The 16,195-nt window shown below is 37.3% G+C and overlaps 2 protein-coding genes across 2 annotated transcripts; one reads left to right on the plus strand and one right to left on the minus strand.

The window, feature by feature from the left end:
• The first annotated feature begins 1,749 nt into the window (after positions 1–1,749).
• Positions 1,750–2,965, plus strand: LOC146711441 (neuropeptide B-like). Its single transcript, XM_085455424.1, has 2 exons — positions 1,750–2,112; positions 2,634–2,965. Exons 1-2 carry the CDS (start codon positions 1,855–1,857, stop codon positions 2,760–2,762), a joined length of 387 nt encoding a protein of 128 aa, XP_085311550.1. The 5' UTR covers positions 1,750–1,854; the 3' UTR covers positions 2,763–2,965.
• Positions 2,966–3,389: 424 nt separating this feature from the next.
• LOC146711442 (guanine nucleotide-binding protein G(o) subunit alpha-like) lies at positions 3,390–15,820 on the minus strand. The gene is made up of 10 exons (XM_085455425.1): positions 15,782–15,820; positions 14,426–14,561; positions 14,245–14,336; positions 14,062–14,154; positions 13,407–13,567; positions 9,401–9,529; positions 6,697–6,826; positions 6,539–6,610; positions 5,747–5,834; positions 3,390–3,580 (listed from the first exon to the last, which is right to left on the minus strand). Exons 1-10 carry the CDS (start codon positions 15,818–15,820, stop codon positions 3,390–3,392), a joined length of 1,131 nt encoding a protein of 376 aa, XP_085311551.1.
• Positions 15,821–16,195: the final 375 nt, after the last annotated feature.

Raw genomic sequence — 16,195 nt, forward strand, 5'->3', positions numbered from 1 at the left:
GGGGAAGGTGAGTATATGTAACACATAACGCTTGACAAGAACTAATACGTATGTCACTTTTGTTAGTAACCAGCTTGAGGAAAAACAGAGAGAAAATGGAATGAAAAATATGTTCAAATGATTTATTAACAACAATAATAACCATTATTTAATCATTATCCATCCATCTATTCTCTTCTTATCCAGTTCAGGGTCACGGGGGAACTGGCGCCTATCCCAGCTACTATAAGGCAAGAGGCAGGGAACACCCTGTAAATGTTATAATTGGCATCCTATTCTCATGGTAAATGGTAAATGGCCTGTATTTGTATAGCACTTTTCTAGTCCCTAAGGACTTTACACAACCAGTCATCCACCCATTCACCAACACATTCACACACTGGTGATGGCAAGCTACATTGTAGCCACAGCCGGATACTGGCGCCACCGGGCCCTCTGACCACCACCAGTAGGCAACGGGTGAAGTGTCTTGCCCAAGGACACAACAACCAAGACTGTCCAAGCCGGGGCTCGAACCGGCAATCTTCCGATTACATGACTTCCAGCTCTTGAGCCACGATCGCCCCTATCATTCTCATGATAATCATCTTCCTTATTGTCAAATACATGGATAGTTATATATTTAAAGGTCATATAAAGTATATGAATTCTACCCACATAATGCACAGCTTATATAAAAAATATATATATATATATATATGTAAATTGTAATGATAATTAGCAGAATACTGATCGATCAGTTCAAACTGTGTCATCAAGTCACATCCACCATGTTTAACAGATGATGTGATATGTTTTGAATGATAAGCCCGTCCTTTCCTTAAGATGATCTTGGTTTCATCCACTCAAAGAATGATGTTTCAAACCTGAGCAGACTTTTCTTTTTCTAGATGTTTTCCAGAAAAGACTGATTTGTCACCTGTTGTTCACTGTAGGTGAATCATCTGTATTTAGATTTCAGCAGGCCTGTCTTGAGTGGAGATTTTAGGCATTCCTCATGTCTAAGAAAATCCAAATTGATCATCTTTCTTTTTATCTGATGTCTTTTTAATAAGTCTGTTGTTTATTTTGAGTTTCTATGATGACATATAATTCAGCTTCAGCCTTTATCATAGGTGAGTTGTTACACAGGGGCTTCAGTTAAGAAACAACAGTAGTCAGTCTGGATCTGGTATAACGATTAAATATTTGCAAAAACTGAAATGTGACCATTTGAGAAAATGCAACCAAAGGTCTTTAAGATCACACTAGCCATGAAGAGTTGGTGAGGAGTTCTCAGACTGGCCCCATGAATTGTTTATACGCAAAGATACACAACAGGCAGCACATTTAACTCTGTATTTATAACAGACCAAAGGCTTTGTATTTTGTTCTGCACAGCAGCAGTTTCTATGACTACTTTCCATCGCAATAACACAATGAGAGGGATTTCCATACTGACATATAAACACCTACGGAATTAACTAATGTTGAAATAAAAGGCCATACATTTGGACATTAACATGGTCAACTGCCCAGTTATTTTGCAGCCTGTGTAAGTGGAGGGACAATGTTTTTAAAAATTCCTGTAATTTACCATATTTTGTTAAATCCCTTTGATTAAAACCTACAGAAATAAACCGAGAATTTGCGTCACCCTGGAAATACACGCATCAAACACACCCCATCTAAAAGCGCAATCTAGCCTATAGTATATCAATGATCGCGCAGCTTTCCGTGACGAAAACTAGCTGCATAATCACGGGTCGCTATAAGTAGACTCGGAAAACGAGGATACAAGCAGTGAGCGGTCACTTCCAATAGGACTTGTTGCTCTAGAGTAGAGGTGCGAACATTCAAGCGTCAGTGCTCGTCATGAAGAGGTCTCCTAAACTCGCGCTCCCCATTGTAGTCATCTCAGTGCTGGTCGCTTGCAGTCCAACGGAGGCATGGTACAAGCAGGTGGCCGGCCCAACCTACTACTCCGTAGGCAGGGCGTCCGGTTTGCTGTCCGGTATTCGGAGATCAGCTTACGTGAGGAGAGAGGAGCCGCACCATGCAGACACTGACGAGTCCGCAACAAACAACGTGTTCTCCGAGATCCCGGCGTCCAGTTCCTTCTTGAAGACGATGGTGAGTGGTCGCTTTTTAAAAAGAATTTTAAAAATCTAATTTTCTTTTCGACTAAGGATAGCACGCTTACAGACAAACATAAATAAAATCTAGTGGGAAAAAAAATGAAAAGTATTGTTTTTATGATAATCTGTTACCGTCACTTCAGTAAGGAAGGAGCTGTCCATTCAGCACCGTTAGACTCTTATTTGTACTTTTTTTTTTTAAGCACAAATAATAAAGTTAAGTTTTTAAAAAAAAATCTCATTTTATAGCAAAATATAAAAATTTAAAGCTTAACTGTGCCAGTCTGTAATCTACAATTTTCCAAATGTTTATTTTTAGAGCAACAACTTTTAAGCACTTTTTTCCACTTTAAATTTTGTGTAAATGTTACGTGCAAAATACCTCAATGGTACTTCCTTAAAAATTAAAAATAAAAATCTTATGTCAACTTACTCAGGTTTCCAGAATATATAAGGTTATTGATTTCGGATGCTCTCTCATGCAGTACCATTTGTCTTTTTCCTCTCTCCAAACAGCCTGTTTGTATAAAAGACATTACACCAAACCTGCAGAGCTGTGAACGCATCCAGGACATCAAGGCTTCATTTCGGTGCAAAGCCGATGTCTTCCTCTCTCTGGACTCGTCAGATTGTGAAGCAGACTAAGCAGCAAAGCCAACAGCTGGGATAGATGACCAAGCATACTTCTTGCAGGACTGACATTTTAAAACTGGACATTTTAATAGGTGTTGCACTAGAGACGCTACTCTTATGAACCATTTGACTAGAATAAACCTGCTCTAAATTTTTAAGCTTGAAAAGAAATGTATTAATGTTTATGAGTTTTCTTGAATAAAGTATTTCATCCTTGTTCAGTCTGCTGAGGTATTACAGTGTGATTTTTTGCTTGCACCCAAAATTGCAAGCTGAAATGCCTTAGCTCAAGCACTGCAATGACAAGTTAGTGGTACTAAATGTCAACATTTAAAATGAAACATTTCCAAAGTTGCAGTTAACCTTCTGTTGTCAACGAAATGTTGCTGCATGTATATTTTTGGGTTTTTAACAGTAAAAGACAGGGTAAGAAGAAAAGAGCCAAATTATAAAATGATCAGACATGCTTAAAAAGCATATGTTTATTTAAAATGTTATAAAGTCAGAAAGGAAAAAGAACAATTAAATAGTGTTACTTCATCAGATTTTGAAGTTCTAAAAGACAAAAGCACACATGAGAATTTACAGAGAAATTACAGCAATGAATGACTTAAAACAATTTAAAGAGTCTCAGAAGACTTAAACAAGCTGAACAGCTTCTAGGTTCCCCCTCATAATCTGATCAACGACCACATGAAATGCCACCCGTACGCTTGTGGCGTCTATGGCAGTGGTGAAGTGGTGGTACACAGGCCTGTCAGGGTTGCTGTTACATGCTGAGAACATTGCAGTGATATGGTGGGCTGCAGCATCCACATCACCATCAGCACCTATGATAGCAGGAGAAAAAGAATTAACTGCGCAAAGGTTAATAAGTACATTTCAAACCAGGCATTTTTTTGTTTTTCTTCATAATCCCCAAACGGACTAAGAGCTTCCTTTAAATGACCTGAAATGTGGCCAAGACAGCATCACATAGTTGCTGCAAATTTGTCAGCTACACATCCAGGATGTTAGTCTCCTGTTCCACCTCATCCCAAAGGTGTTCTATTGGATTGAGACCTGGGCCCGTATCCCTAAAGATTCTGAGAATCCTCTCAGAGAGCTCCTAACTTAACCTAAAAATTCCTTGCCAGGAGTTTTAGCTTAGAAGTGATTCCAGAACATTTTCAGTGAACTCTGAGCAAGGAATGGATGGAAAATCCTATCTTAGTGAGGAGGTGTGGTTGACCCCGTTGCTAGGTATGAGTCATCATTTCAAAAGCCGTGATTGGTTGATCCTACAAGTTTGATGGAAATGAGCTTTTGGTGATAATGAGCAAAGGATGTACCCTCAAATCAATAAACATATTATATACTCTAATCTTATGCTGACTGTAATTGTAAATAATATTTCACATTCAAGAAAATATCTGGAAAATGAATAGTAAGCTGTAGGGGTTATAGCCATTAGAATCTAAAATATGTGAAAACTTAAACTCATTACACCCTGTTCAAATAATGATTCATGTCTTATTTGCTCATATAAATATCCTAGCTGGCATATTTTGTACTTTCACTCCCATATGGACCCCGTTGAAAACAAGATGGCCTATCTCAAGAGGCTGTCCTTAATGAAGTGGAAATCACAACGTTACAAGTCCAGTGTGGTCTTAACAAGGGTAACATGGCTCAGCTTTTAGCAATGTCTGTGATTGCAGACCCAAGTCATCACTGCTGCATTGTTGCATTTTCCCGGTTGCCAAATACCTCGGGGTTGTGATTACTTTCGTCTCCGGTGTAATAGCGTTGTGGCGTCGAGTTGGTGAAGTAATTGCATCTCTAAGGAGATCCACCACAAACATGATTCCTGCACGATCCAATCTGTAGCATCTCAATAATTCCCTGTCATCCAGTGTTTGCAGGACATCTCTCCTGCCTCTTCTGTTGGCCATTTTGTGCAGCTGCTTAGGGGAACTCCTAAGCCACTAAAAGTCCTCTTCCCTGCTCTTAGCAGATCTCGCCTTAGGAGCCCTTTTAAGCGCTAGGAATCTTGAGGAATAGCTTTTATATTAACTGGGATTGTCGTGTCACTTTTAGGGGAAATTCTAAGAAAACGGCATGACTCTGAGAATTTTCTTAGAATTTGGCCGCTAGGAGCCACTTTTTGCACAAAGATTCTTTAGGGATACGGGCCCTGGTCTTTTGAATACAGTAAACTCAGTGTAATGTTCAAGAAAACAGTTTGACATATTATCCTACTGGAAGCTGCCATCAGAGGATTGATACACCGTGGACATTTAGTGACAATACCCAGGTAGGCTGTTGCACTTAAACAGTACATAATTATTACCAAGGGGCCAAAGTGTGCCAAGAAAATATTCCCCACACCATTATACCAGCCTGAACATTAAAAGGCTTTCATGTTTTTTAATGCCAAATGCTGACCCTACCATCTCAATTTTGCAGCAGAAATCGAGACGCAGATCAGGCATCGTTTCCAACCTTCAATTGTCCAATTTTAATGACCCCATGTGCAAGCATGTTGTGCATTCAGAGATGCTCCTCTGCACGTCTTTGCTAAATAACAGTTATTTGAAGTTCTTTTCCTTCCTAGCAGTTTGCTCAATCTCCTCTGACATTACCCAGAGAACCGATGCTTACTGGATAATTTGTCTTTTCAGATCATTTTGTGTGAAGCTTAAAAATTGTGTGTGAAAATCTCAGAAGATCAGCAGTTTCTGAAATACTCTGTCACTTCAACTTCAGCATGAAATCTTAACCATGTACACATACTAAATGCAATAAAATGCTATCATGTGATTGGATGGTTAGATATTGGCATTAGCAAGCAGCTGAATATTAGCGGTTGAGAGTGTGGGTGTGTTGTGTTGCAAATTAATTCTCTTGGAATTGTAGTTCACAAAAAAAAAAAATCTCATAAAGGTTTAATTCCTTCATATGTCTTAAAAAGACATTTAGAAAAGAAAAGTGGGTGGAGGGTTTCTATAATGTACCTTTATAGCTAGAATGGTAAAGTCTCAAGTGTCTTCCAGATTTTAGGATCTTTTCCCGGAAAAGGTCCGTTTTGTTCATGAACAGAATCTGTAGGAGAGAAATAAGGAGTGTTAATAATACAATTATTCCTGCTGAAACCTCTTCACTGGGATTTTCAACAACATGATTCTCAGTCTCAAATATCTACAAAAGCAACTGTTCGTACACTCGAGGTCCATTTTAAAGAAAGAAAAATATCTGAACATTCAGCAGCATTAAAATCACTGGTATGCAAAAACCGGTATGCCAAGACATGCAAGTTCAGATCCATCCAAATCAGCTACAGTCAGTATGAAGTCATAATTCTAACCATCTAAATAGATTTTCTTCACATTTCTCGTGTAACACTATAATTGGTTGTTCAGTTTTAACACACAATCATGCAGAAATGATTCAAATTGAAAGAAAATTAAATCCTTCAATTGTATTAAGTTCAGGTGCTGATGGCTGATTTTTGCTCATAAAAACAATTTGACATTCTCAGTATGAAAGAAAACTAAACGCAGCGTCTCTGAAACAGTCCTCGCAGCTTCTTTAACTAAATGAAATATCCTGCATCTCAGACTTTGTATGCCTAATATGTATACTAGAAATGAACAAAACAGTCCTTCAGTCATTCCCACAAGGTTTAAGACACGGCACAACTCTAATATCCAACTTTCAAATATAACATTTGAACCCTTTAATCAATTAATGGTAGGAAGAACATGATCCAATAAAGGGTTAAAGAAACTCAAACTGCAAAAACTTACCATGGTGGTTTGCTGGAAAACCGTGTGGATGCAGATTGATGAAAAAAGTTCAAGACTTTCTTGCAGCCGATTCTAATCAGGAAAGCGGCAATTTTAACTCCAACTGAGCAAAATCCACTGGCTGTAGAGATTTCTAATCACAGTTTGTGACAACATACCACAGAAGGATCCTCCAGTAGTGCCATATCATAGCTGTTGAGGGCCACAACAAACACCACAGCTTGAATACCTTCAAAGCAGCTTAGCCACTTCCTCCTCGCACTTTGCTGGCCTCTGACATCATACAGCCTGTCAACAAGAAAAAACTTTAAGCTTTATTTAGAAAAAAAAAAAAACAAGTTGGGAAATAGAGTAATCACTACCTTTTACATATTTTATAGCTCAAAATTAAATTGCTAAGGCCTTGGTGCTCTGAAATAAAGTCGCCTGAGAACATTTCATATTTAGAAATGATACAATTTATTTAGAAGGAATGCCATTATGCAAATAAGTTAATTAGGAGAAGCAGAGGCAACAATCTGTATAAGTAGTTTTACTTCATTTTTTTAAGTTAGGAAGTGTCTCACTACAAATCAAACCAGCAGCTGACTTGCCTCATTGTGCAGCTCTGGATAAGCACCCAATTCATACGGCAGCGTGCTCGACACTCAGAAATAACATTTCACCCGTTTAAATTATTGGAGCAATTTATCTCAACAAGACTCTGCACCAAGTGAAGTGAAGGGTCTTGGTGACACAGGTAATGAGTTCCCATTTTGGGGTGCTATGATTGCCGTCTTCATGTCAGAGACAATGAAGCATTTACCCCATTGGTCAAGAGTAAGCGTTAACAAGCTGGGTGACAATAAGTTTTAACAGTGGCATTTGACAGCAGTATTTATGTAGTGAGGACAGAAAAGCCATCATTTATAATGGAAAGAGGGCTCTTTATGGCTTTTCCCCATTAAGTACAAGAACAGGATCAGAACTAGATATAGACAACTTAAACACTGAGTTCAGCAAAAGAGATGGGACTGACTCAGTCTGCTTTAGCCATATTTGCAGGGCAACAAAATATTCATTATAAAACAAAAAAGCATTTAAGATCAATTTAAAGACAGAACACAAGACAAGAAAACTTAAATGAATTTAATGAAATAAATTTAAATGAAACCACTGAACAACAGTGATATCATATCACCTGCTACAAAAAGCAGTATGCTTCCTTAATTTGGTGAGATTTTTTCCTGCGTCCATTGCAACTGCATTTTGAGTAAAAAGCTAGAAGCAGCTAGTAGAACCAATGTCACCTCGTAGACTGGTTGAAAACACAAAAGCACTGTGCGATAAACAAGTTCAGAGAATTGAATCTAAACAATATTTCAGTTTTCATTGTGTGCATTCAGATATCAAATTTAAAGTTTACAAACTATAATTTAGTAACGTCATATTATTCATATTTTATCAAGAAAAACAGGAAAAAATCTGAAGGGTGACACTGCGGTCCTCGAAGCAGCTACAGTATATAAAATATTCATATTCAAGTCTTGGTATGATTCTATTTGTGACCCACAGACCGAATAGAATCACAGTGAAGGGAAAGTAGGCAGGAGGCATCATGAATGCCTGGTTATTCTGAAAAACAAGAGTTATGGGAAAGAAAGTTGGGATTTCAATGAGTCATAGCTAACTTTCTCTATATTTCTGCTAATACTTTTGGAATATTGAGTGGAATATAGAGTAAAGTCCTCCATATTTCAAGACTGATTCATTGCCAGGAAGCCACCTGCCTTCACTCAGAATTGCTCATGAGGTTGGACAGAGTGCATCTCGATAACCTCAAACTGATATGCAGGAAATATTGATTCATTTCTTAACTTTTCAACAAATAACTTGAGAAACAGTCACAAGTAGATAATCTATCACTATTTAGCACAGTGTGCTAAAGTTACGTTGGTTTTGTGTTAAAAATCTCTGAAACTATCAGCCTTCAGGCAGTTTCATAAAAACTATGACCCAGTAATTTCCACCACTTTAATTCTGGATGCGTTTGTTGCAGTTTATGGCGCTCTCGATACCCATTTCCTTGACTCAGTCATTACTCGGCTGTCCAATAATGCATTTGTGCACAAGCGCACAATCTACAACAACAAATCACAGCTTTCTTTAAAGCACCACTGGTATATTTTATTCCTTTTTATGTGCAACTACAACATTCCTGACATAAGTCATCAGATTGGTCTTTAGTGGTTATGCATCAATATCTAGAGTCCTTTTATAACTACATAAAATGTTATCTTCTAAAGATGAAAGACCTCTAATCTATGTAACATAAAATATTTGTAGTGCATTGACTAATGCACACGGGCTGCTATTTAAATAACAGCCCGTGTTATTTAAATAGTCCATGAGTGTTGTTTCAGCTGCATGTGCGGTTTTGGTCTATATTTGTACACAGCAGCATATTGCAGTGTGTGAGAGCAGGGATTTGATTCATCAGGCTTAAGTATAATGGCCGATTTTTAATCCAGATTTCCTCATTTTGTTTGTGTTGGAAGAGTGTTAAGGGAATAAAAGAGTTCATTCAGTGATAACAAAGGTTTATGCAAACATGCAAAGAGTTCAACCGTCTCTTGAAAGTATAGTGAGGTAAAATAGTTTTAATATTCACTGAGCACAGGGGAGATTGAGTGGCAAACAGTAAATCTTAAATGTGATTCAGATTTTTTTCTCATATTTTTTCAGGCAATCAGTGGTCCACTCTAAAGCACTGTTTCAAAAAATAAAATATTAATTAAAAAAAATAAAAAATAAAAAAAGTAAAAGTATTACAGGTACAGTTATTTAATCTTTGCACTGTCGTATTTGGACTTTGTGTCTTACCGAAACATAGTTTTATCAACTTGAAACTGTGTCTCAATGATTCCACAGGTCCTCACTCTGACTCTCAGAACATCTGCATCTGTGGGAACGTAGTTTGGTGCGATGATTCGACTCATGTTCTCAAAGAAACTGGAGGAAGGGAAAAGAACAAAGGAGAAGGAACATGACTTCAGACTACAAGTCACTGTTTTTTGCCAAAATTTAGTTTGTATGAGATCACACCTACATTGTACATGTAGGTGTGACTGGACATGATACAACCACCAATTGCAGGTGAAAAATGCATATTCCCCAACTGCTTTGGCAATGGTTCTAGAGGCTGCTTGCTATCACTGGGTAAAACTGGTTGCAAAAAAGCCGCTGCACCAAAATCTTAGACTGACACAGCTGCCTATAGTTTTTCATTTTTGTCTGTAGACACTTAGCAACTACTTGCCAAGTGGTAGTAAAGGTGCAGCTTTTATTTTGAAGGCAAACCGTTTCCATTTCCTGTTTGTGTTGCACTACAGCTCAGAGTAGCTGGACAGTGTTTCTAGACAAGTCCATTACCTCCATTTAAAGTACAACAAAGTGTTAGCAACAAAAGCAATCACAAAAATATTTTCTCCAATCAGCTGGGGAATATAGTTTGTTTTTCCCAGCAACAGGTGGCTGCTGGTGGGTGGGCGGATATGCGATCAAGCTTTAGCAATCATTTTCCTAGTGACTGCTATAAAGTCTCCAGCAATCACTCACAGCTAATGGGAGTCATGCCTCATTTTTCATTTCCCCATGACCCATGGTTGCGGACCACTCTATATCTTGTGTAACTGGGCCCTTCTTCAGCTTGTCATGTGACCAAAATGGGGGAAACTTAACGTCATGTGGTTAGTAGTCACATGTCAGTAAAACATCAATAGAAACTTCCCAGTTTAAGGAATTGGCAGCTAGTGTTTTTAGCCTTTTAAAATGCTGCTTTGTGTTTTTAGACAGGCCATGTTATTATGGCATATGGTAACTTGTGTTTTCTATCATTAATTATAGGTACAAACAATTTACTGTTCCATTTAAATTATTATTCCAACACAGCAACTATTTCAACTATTATCAAACTGATTTAGACAAGTGAAGAAAAGTCAGTTCATGATTATTTTAAATTTCATGCTGAGATACTCGCATATCCAAAGTCAGCATAAGTAACAAAAAGAAAACTTTGGAGCACAGATGAAGTTTGAGAACAAGCCCAACTAGAATGCAGATGGAGGTGAGTCTCTGTAAACAAGGCATGGATATTTATGGATGCAGCTCTCTCACATGCGTCATACTGTAGAAGCGCACACCGCTCCCCAGCAGTTATTTTTTGGGGTCAACATATGTTAAAGTAAAAGTGTTCACAAAGTCATCTTCCAAAGTAAGACACCCTAGGAACTAACAGAAAAACATCAGGAATTCTGAAGACTCTACTTTCTGCACTTTGACGCTTCTGACACACAAACAAAATAAACATGCCAACACTTATATACACAAGGAGCTAAAAATAAGGGTTTTAGACATTTTGATTTTAATTCATGCATGTTCCTAAAGGTCCTGCTCTAACAGTTTGAAGCTCTTCCGGAAATCTTGTGAAAGTCTAATGGACAAACAGACTTTATCCAAATTCTGAATGATGGAAAGAAATTGCTGCAATTTTTAAAAGCACATTTCTCCATTCTGAGGTCCTCATCAGTTCACTTGATTTGTTAGACTGTTTTTCTTACCATTTAATAATGCACCACACAGGCCTGGACAACAGGCAGGCTATTTTATCACCCTGCTCTTACTATGGACCCATGCTGCTCACAATTTGCAAAGAACGCAGTTTTTAGTTACGTCATGTTAAAATAACCATTTGTTCCAAAAACCTGGTGACTCTTCAGAATTAATGCTGCTTTCACAGAGGTCCAAGTTATGCTCGCTCACCATACATGCTAGTTGTTAAACCAATCACAAAGTCCCCACTTATTCACATTTAAAAGGGTTATATATCATTTAAATAGCAGTTTTACAGACTTGCAAATCATTGCATTCTTTACATTTTCTAGGCAACATTTTTTTTAAGACAAAACTGTAGTTTAGTGGCAAGATGATCAAATAATATTGCTTAAAAGTGATCTACTTGCTTTAAAGTAATTAAAGGGGAACACCATGAATGATATAATATTACAGAAAAGTCAATCACACAAGCTTAAAAAATGTTTTGCTCTGAATATGCATTATTTATAATTCTGTGCATACAAAAAAGCAAAATTTTACCTCCTTAACAGCAACAAATTCAAGCTGATATAAAGTAGTGCTGATTAGAATCTGTTTCTAAAAAGCAGTTACATCAATAGTTACTTTGTAGTAACAGCAAATTTCAATTTAGCAACATGAACAGTTCAGCCGACGCCAAAGCTGATATCAGAAGTCATTTTACACATTTAGGTCCGGGGGGGGGGGGGAGTCAAGTGTATCACAATAGTCCAATCCAACATTTCCGGAGGAAGAAATCAATGCAGGGTCCAGCAGTGTGAAAACATAGACAAAGAGGCAGTCGGGTTTCACGTTATCCTCCAGCTCTCAAGTCCGAGTTCTGATAATGAAGCCGTCACAAATCTCTGAGACTGGCCACATGAAAGAAACTTTATCTCAACAGATCTACTTGCCTTTCCCTTTGAGATAACAGCTTCTATTCAGTCCATTTGTTCTACATTCAAAGATAAAAATTACTAAAGAAATTTCCATTTAAAAGACCATGCAACCAACACTGACCACAGTACACAGTCTTATGGTCTTTAAATAAGAGTAACCTGCAATTTAAGCCAATAAGTCACAAAATTCAAGAGACATCCTAATGAATGACCAACTTACACTCCACTATTAATTCAGGCTGAAGGAGAGGTCATTAAAGGCATCTTGATCTATGCTCAACTATCCAGGTAAGGAAATCTCAGAAAGTTAAATCAATTTATCTGAACGTAGCGGTTTTTATAAGAGAAATAAACGAACTGAAGTAGTCACAGTACATGTCTAGATTAACTTTGAGCCATAATTGAAAGAGACATGTTTTAATACTAGTAGTCAATAATAATGCAAAAACGTATGTCATGAACCTTCAAATCAAACATGAATTACAATTTGATTTGTTTATTGGGTCACAGTGATGCATTAAGAACGATTTCAACAATGACTGCAAAACAAACTGCCTTTACATAATAATCAGAATTTAGCAAGCTGCCCGGGGAATATCAGATATTTACTAAATAAAATATCACACATGTGAGAGGGGGTCTCATAACTGCACTTACAGGGAAAAACAATAAGGCCATTTATTAAAACATATTCCACACTCACATTAACAATTCCCACTTCACCTGATGACACAACACACAAATCATCTATGCTGAGTAGTCATGTAGGATTCATGACATTTTACAGGCTGCAGTGTAGCTGCCACAGCTCGCTTTTTGTTTTTAACTGAGCAGCTACATTTGCACAACCTGAGGACAACAATAGGGAAAAGACACGCTCTGACCACTTCAATAATAATAATAATAATAATAATAATATAAATAAATTGTTTTGAAAACATACTAGCTGTAATCTAATATCTAAAAACACACACAGTTTATCAAATCCAGAAAAGTTATGTCACCACTGAATCATACGCCAAGATAGTGAAACTGCAACTTCATACACATCTTTGGATTCTCAAACAAGAAAACTCAGACATTAATTGTGTTTGTTTTATCTGCGCCACTCTAATTTTCATCTCCCTGGATCTCTGCAAACAGTTTTTTAAATGTGGTCCAATTAAGCCTATTACACAAATGTCACAGAAATCATTTCCTGAGCACAAGTTATTCTCAGCGCTCTCTTTACCGTAGCTCTGTATTGGCAAGATGTGACGCTATGCTTCTTACTGGGCAATTTCCCATGACATTTGCCACCATCAATCATAATTGGTCGTGTTGTGCAACATAAAGTCACTTAATGTCAATCTACTTACTAGAGAGCAGAGTCGTTCAGCTCAAACTCGTATCCTCGGGCTGCAGCTGCTCGGACTCCTTGGTCGGACCAAAGTGCACAGAAAGCATGAGCCATAAAAGGAAGGAGCTCCTGATCGTCCCCTAAACACTGGCTGCAGGACAGGATGGAGCGAGCATGATCCTGATAGGGACAATATTGTTAAAAGGAAAAAAAGAAAAAAAAGAAAAAAAAAAGAAGACACTAGATTTATTTTGGCATTAGAGTAAATACGATCTTTCGCCTCCAATCTGTAACGCCTGGACTCCAGAGTCTTCTACCTTGTTCTTGTTCGATTTAATACTAAATAGGCTTATCTGGCATTTATACGTGAACAGTGGCAGGATATTTTATATGACGATATCTTGGAACACCTATGTATACATGGCCTTAAAATCCATTCTTGCCATCTTGATTGTGCTCACAGGCTCATCTAATTGCATCATGAACTCAGACTGTTTTATGTGCTTTGATACTATACATTAAGTAATTTGCATCATTTCATTCTTTGTTAAAGATTGGGTTATAATGATGAGTCCTCTGTACTGATGCTGTGTTGTGTATGGATAGAGACTGTCATCTAGTGCAGGGAAGAGGAGTTGCAATTAAAATGGACTACAAAGACCTCTTAATCTCACCTTATTCTGCTTGTTAGCAAGGTTTATCCTCAGTGTCCCCATGCCTTGCAGAACAGTCTTCATAGAGGTCAGAAGATTGTCCAGTACTGCAGGCTGAGTGAAACATGTCAAAGACATTTTGTCATTTATCTGCCACCTACAAAGTTGTTTTGGCCTTTAGGCAGGACAGATAACTCGTTTTACCTTGAAACTTATAAGCTCTTGTTTGGAGAATCCATGATTATGGATTATCTTTATCTGTTTGACAATTGTACTCTTTCCAGTCTCTGGAGCACCTGACACATACAAATCGAAGGATTAATTTAATTTTAATTTGCCAAAACGTAACTAAAAATATATAACTGATACATATATGAATAAATACCGAGCATAAGGATTTTGACCACATTATTCTCCATGCTGGCATGTTTGTGAAGGTCCCGTTCTATTTTAGAGCTTTGGACTTTTGCCTTTTTATGCTCCTCTGCAACATCCTTGTGAAGGCACATTCCCAGGCACAGCTAATGAGAGAGAGAAAACAATATGCAAATTATAATGTATAAGATACACCTTTCACTTTAACACTTACATACCGTTCATACTTCATGTTTTCATTTATTCAATTTTAGATAAGACAACATACTGCCCAACTTTTCAACAGTCACTTTTCTTTTTATTTCTTTCATTTTCTTTCCTCAAATACACTATTCAAACCTTTGTGAAATAAGAAAACGGGTATTATTTTATTTCACATTATGCAAACTAATATAGTGAATAATAAACTAAAAAAAATCAATAATAATAATAATAATAATAAATTAATCACATATTTATTTCAGAATACTTTATCAATCCCTCGGGAAATTATGTGGGTTACAGTTGCTCCAAGACAGTAACAGACTAAACTAATTAAGTAACAAGTTAAAGAATTTACAAATTTAAGAAATAGCACTAATATATACAAATTGCTCAATTATAAATATCAAGAATATTAGCAAAGAATATTACAGAGGTGGAATATATATGATTATATATATTTATTCTAAATAAATGTGATAAATACTTTGGACCACAGAAATATTGTTTAATAATATTTTATGTTTCATAAAGATAATTTTGTAATGTACTTTGTTTTATATTTATGTCAACAGGGTTGTCACAGACAGATGGGCAGGCTTTGTTTGGTGACACGTTTTTAACAGTTTTAAGAAACATTTCAAATATTCAAAACAAAAGTTTCTATACCTTAATCGTTATATTTTACATGCATTTTAGTTATCAAGTTAGAACAATTTTTTTTGGAAGGGGGGGGGGGGGGCGTTCTCAAAAATTAGCTCGTATTTTTAAATGAAAAACAAATTAAAAATTTGAGAACTTTTTCAACAACCACGTTTACATGTCTGAGGACGTGTGTCATTTATACAACAAACATAGGTTTTAGTGTTTAGTGCATGGGTTATTGTAAATCCAAAAATAGGAGAGGAAATACCCTGCGATTAAAGAATGACTCGTTTTTCCCCTCTCATTTTGTGTGTGTGTGTGTGTGTGTGTGTGTGTGTGTGTGTGTGTGTGTGGTGGGGGGGGGGGGGTCACTTTAGGATAAGTAATCGCAGTTCAGCTAACAGAAGAGGAGCAGAAGAAAGTACTTTCACTGCCGCCAAATGTCTAAATGGGTCAAGCCAATGACTGTATATTCTAATTTTAAGAGATCCTGAGTTGTTTAAATGAAACGATGACTCACCTGCAGTGAGGCTGGCAGCACATTTAGACATGAAAACATCTCTGCGTTGTTGCTGGTCACTCTGGGATGGTGATAAACCGAAGTTATTTTTCGTTGGGGTGATAAAAACAAACGGAATGGCTAATTGGCTTTAATTAGGGCCACGTGCGTGCCTCTGTCTTTCAGAATGCGCGCCGCGTTCATGCTAGCTTTTTCTTAGAGGGTCACGAGCTACACCCAACTAAATAAGCTATAGGTACTGACCTGTATGCGTTGTATTCCTTTAAGGCTGAGGTGAGCTGTTCATTTCCCCAAGAGGCCACTTGAGAAATCAGTGTTTGGCTTATAAGATTATACAAAGATGAAATTAAGCACATTTGACTTATTGAACCTCCGCAGCAGTCCCAGTTTCTCATGTGGACCTTTGAAAAAATG

Source organism: Copadichromis virginalis, linkage group LG4, assembly GCF_057382275.1.
Source record: "Copadichromis virginalis isolate Kocher_CV1m ecotype Utaka linkage group LG4, C_Virginalis_male_GT1.1, whole genome shotgun sequence".
Classification (NCBI taxonomy): domain Eukaryota; kingdom Metazoa; phylum Chordata; class Actinopteri; order Cichliformes; family Cichlidae; genus Copadichromis; species Copadichromis virginalis.

Bases quoted from the DNA above. Each gene is read 5' to 3' on its own strand.
- LOC146711441 (XM_085455424.1), top strand. From the start codon at position 1,855: ATGAAGAGGTCTCCTAAACTCGCGCTCCCCATTGTAGTCATCTCAGTG. The intron at 2,113-2,633 runs GTGAGTGGTCGC...CTCTCCAAACAG, and splicing joins GTTCCTTCTTGAAGACGATG to CCTGTTTGTATAAAAGACAT.
- LOC146711442 (XM_085455425.1), bottom strand. From the start codon at position 15,820: ATGTTTTCATGTCTAAATGTGCTGCCAGCCTCACTGCAG. The intron at 14,337-14,425 runs GTATTTATTCAT...TGTATGTGTCAG, and splicing joins GGTCAAAATCCTTATGCTCG to GTGCTCCAGAGACTGGAAAG. The intron at 5,835-6,538 runs GTAAGTTTTTGC...TCTCTCCTACAG, and splicing joins TTTTCCAGCAAACCACCATG to ATTCTGTTCATGAACAAAAC.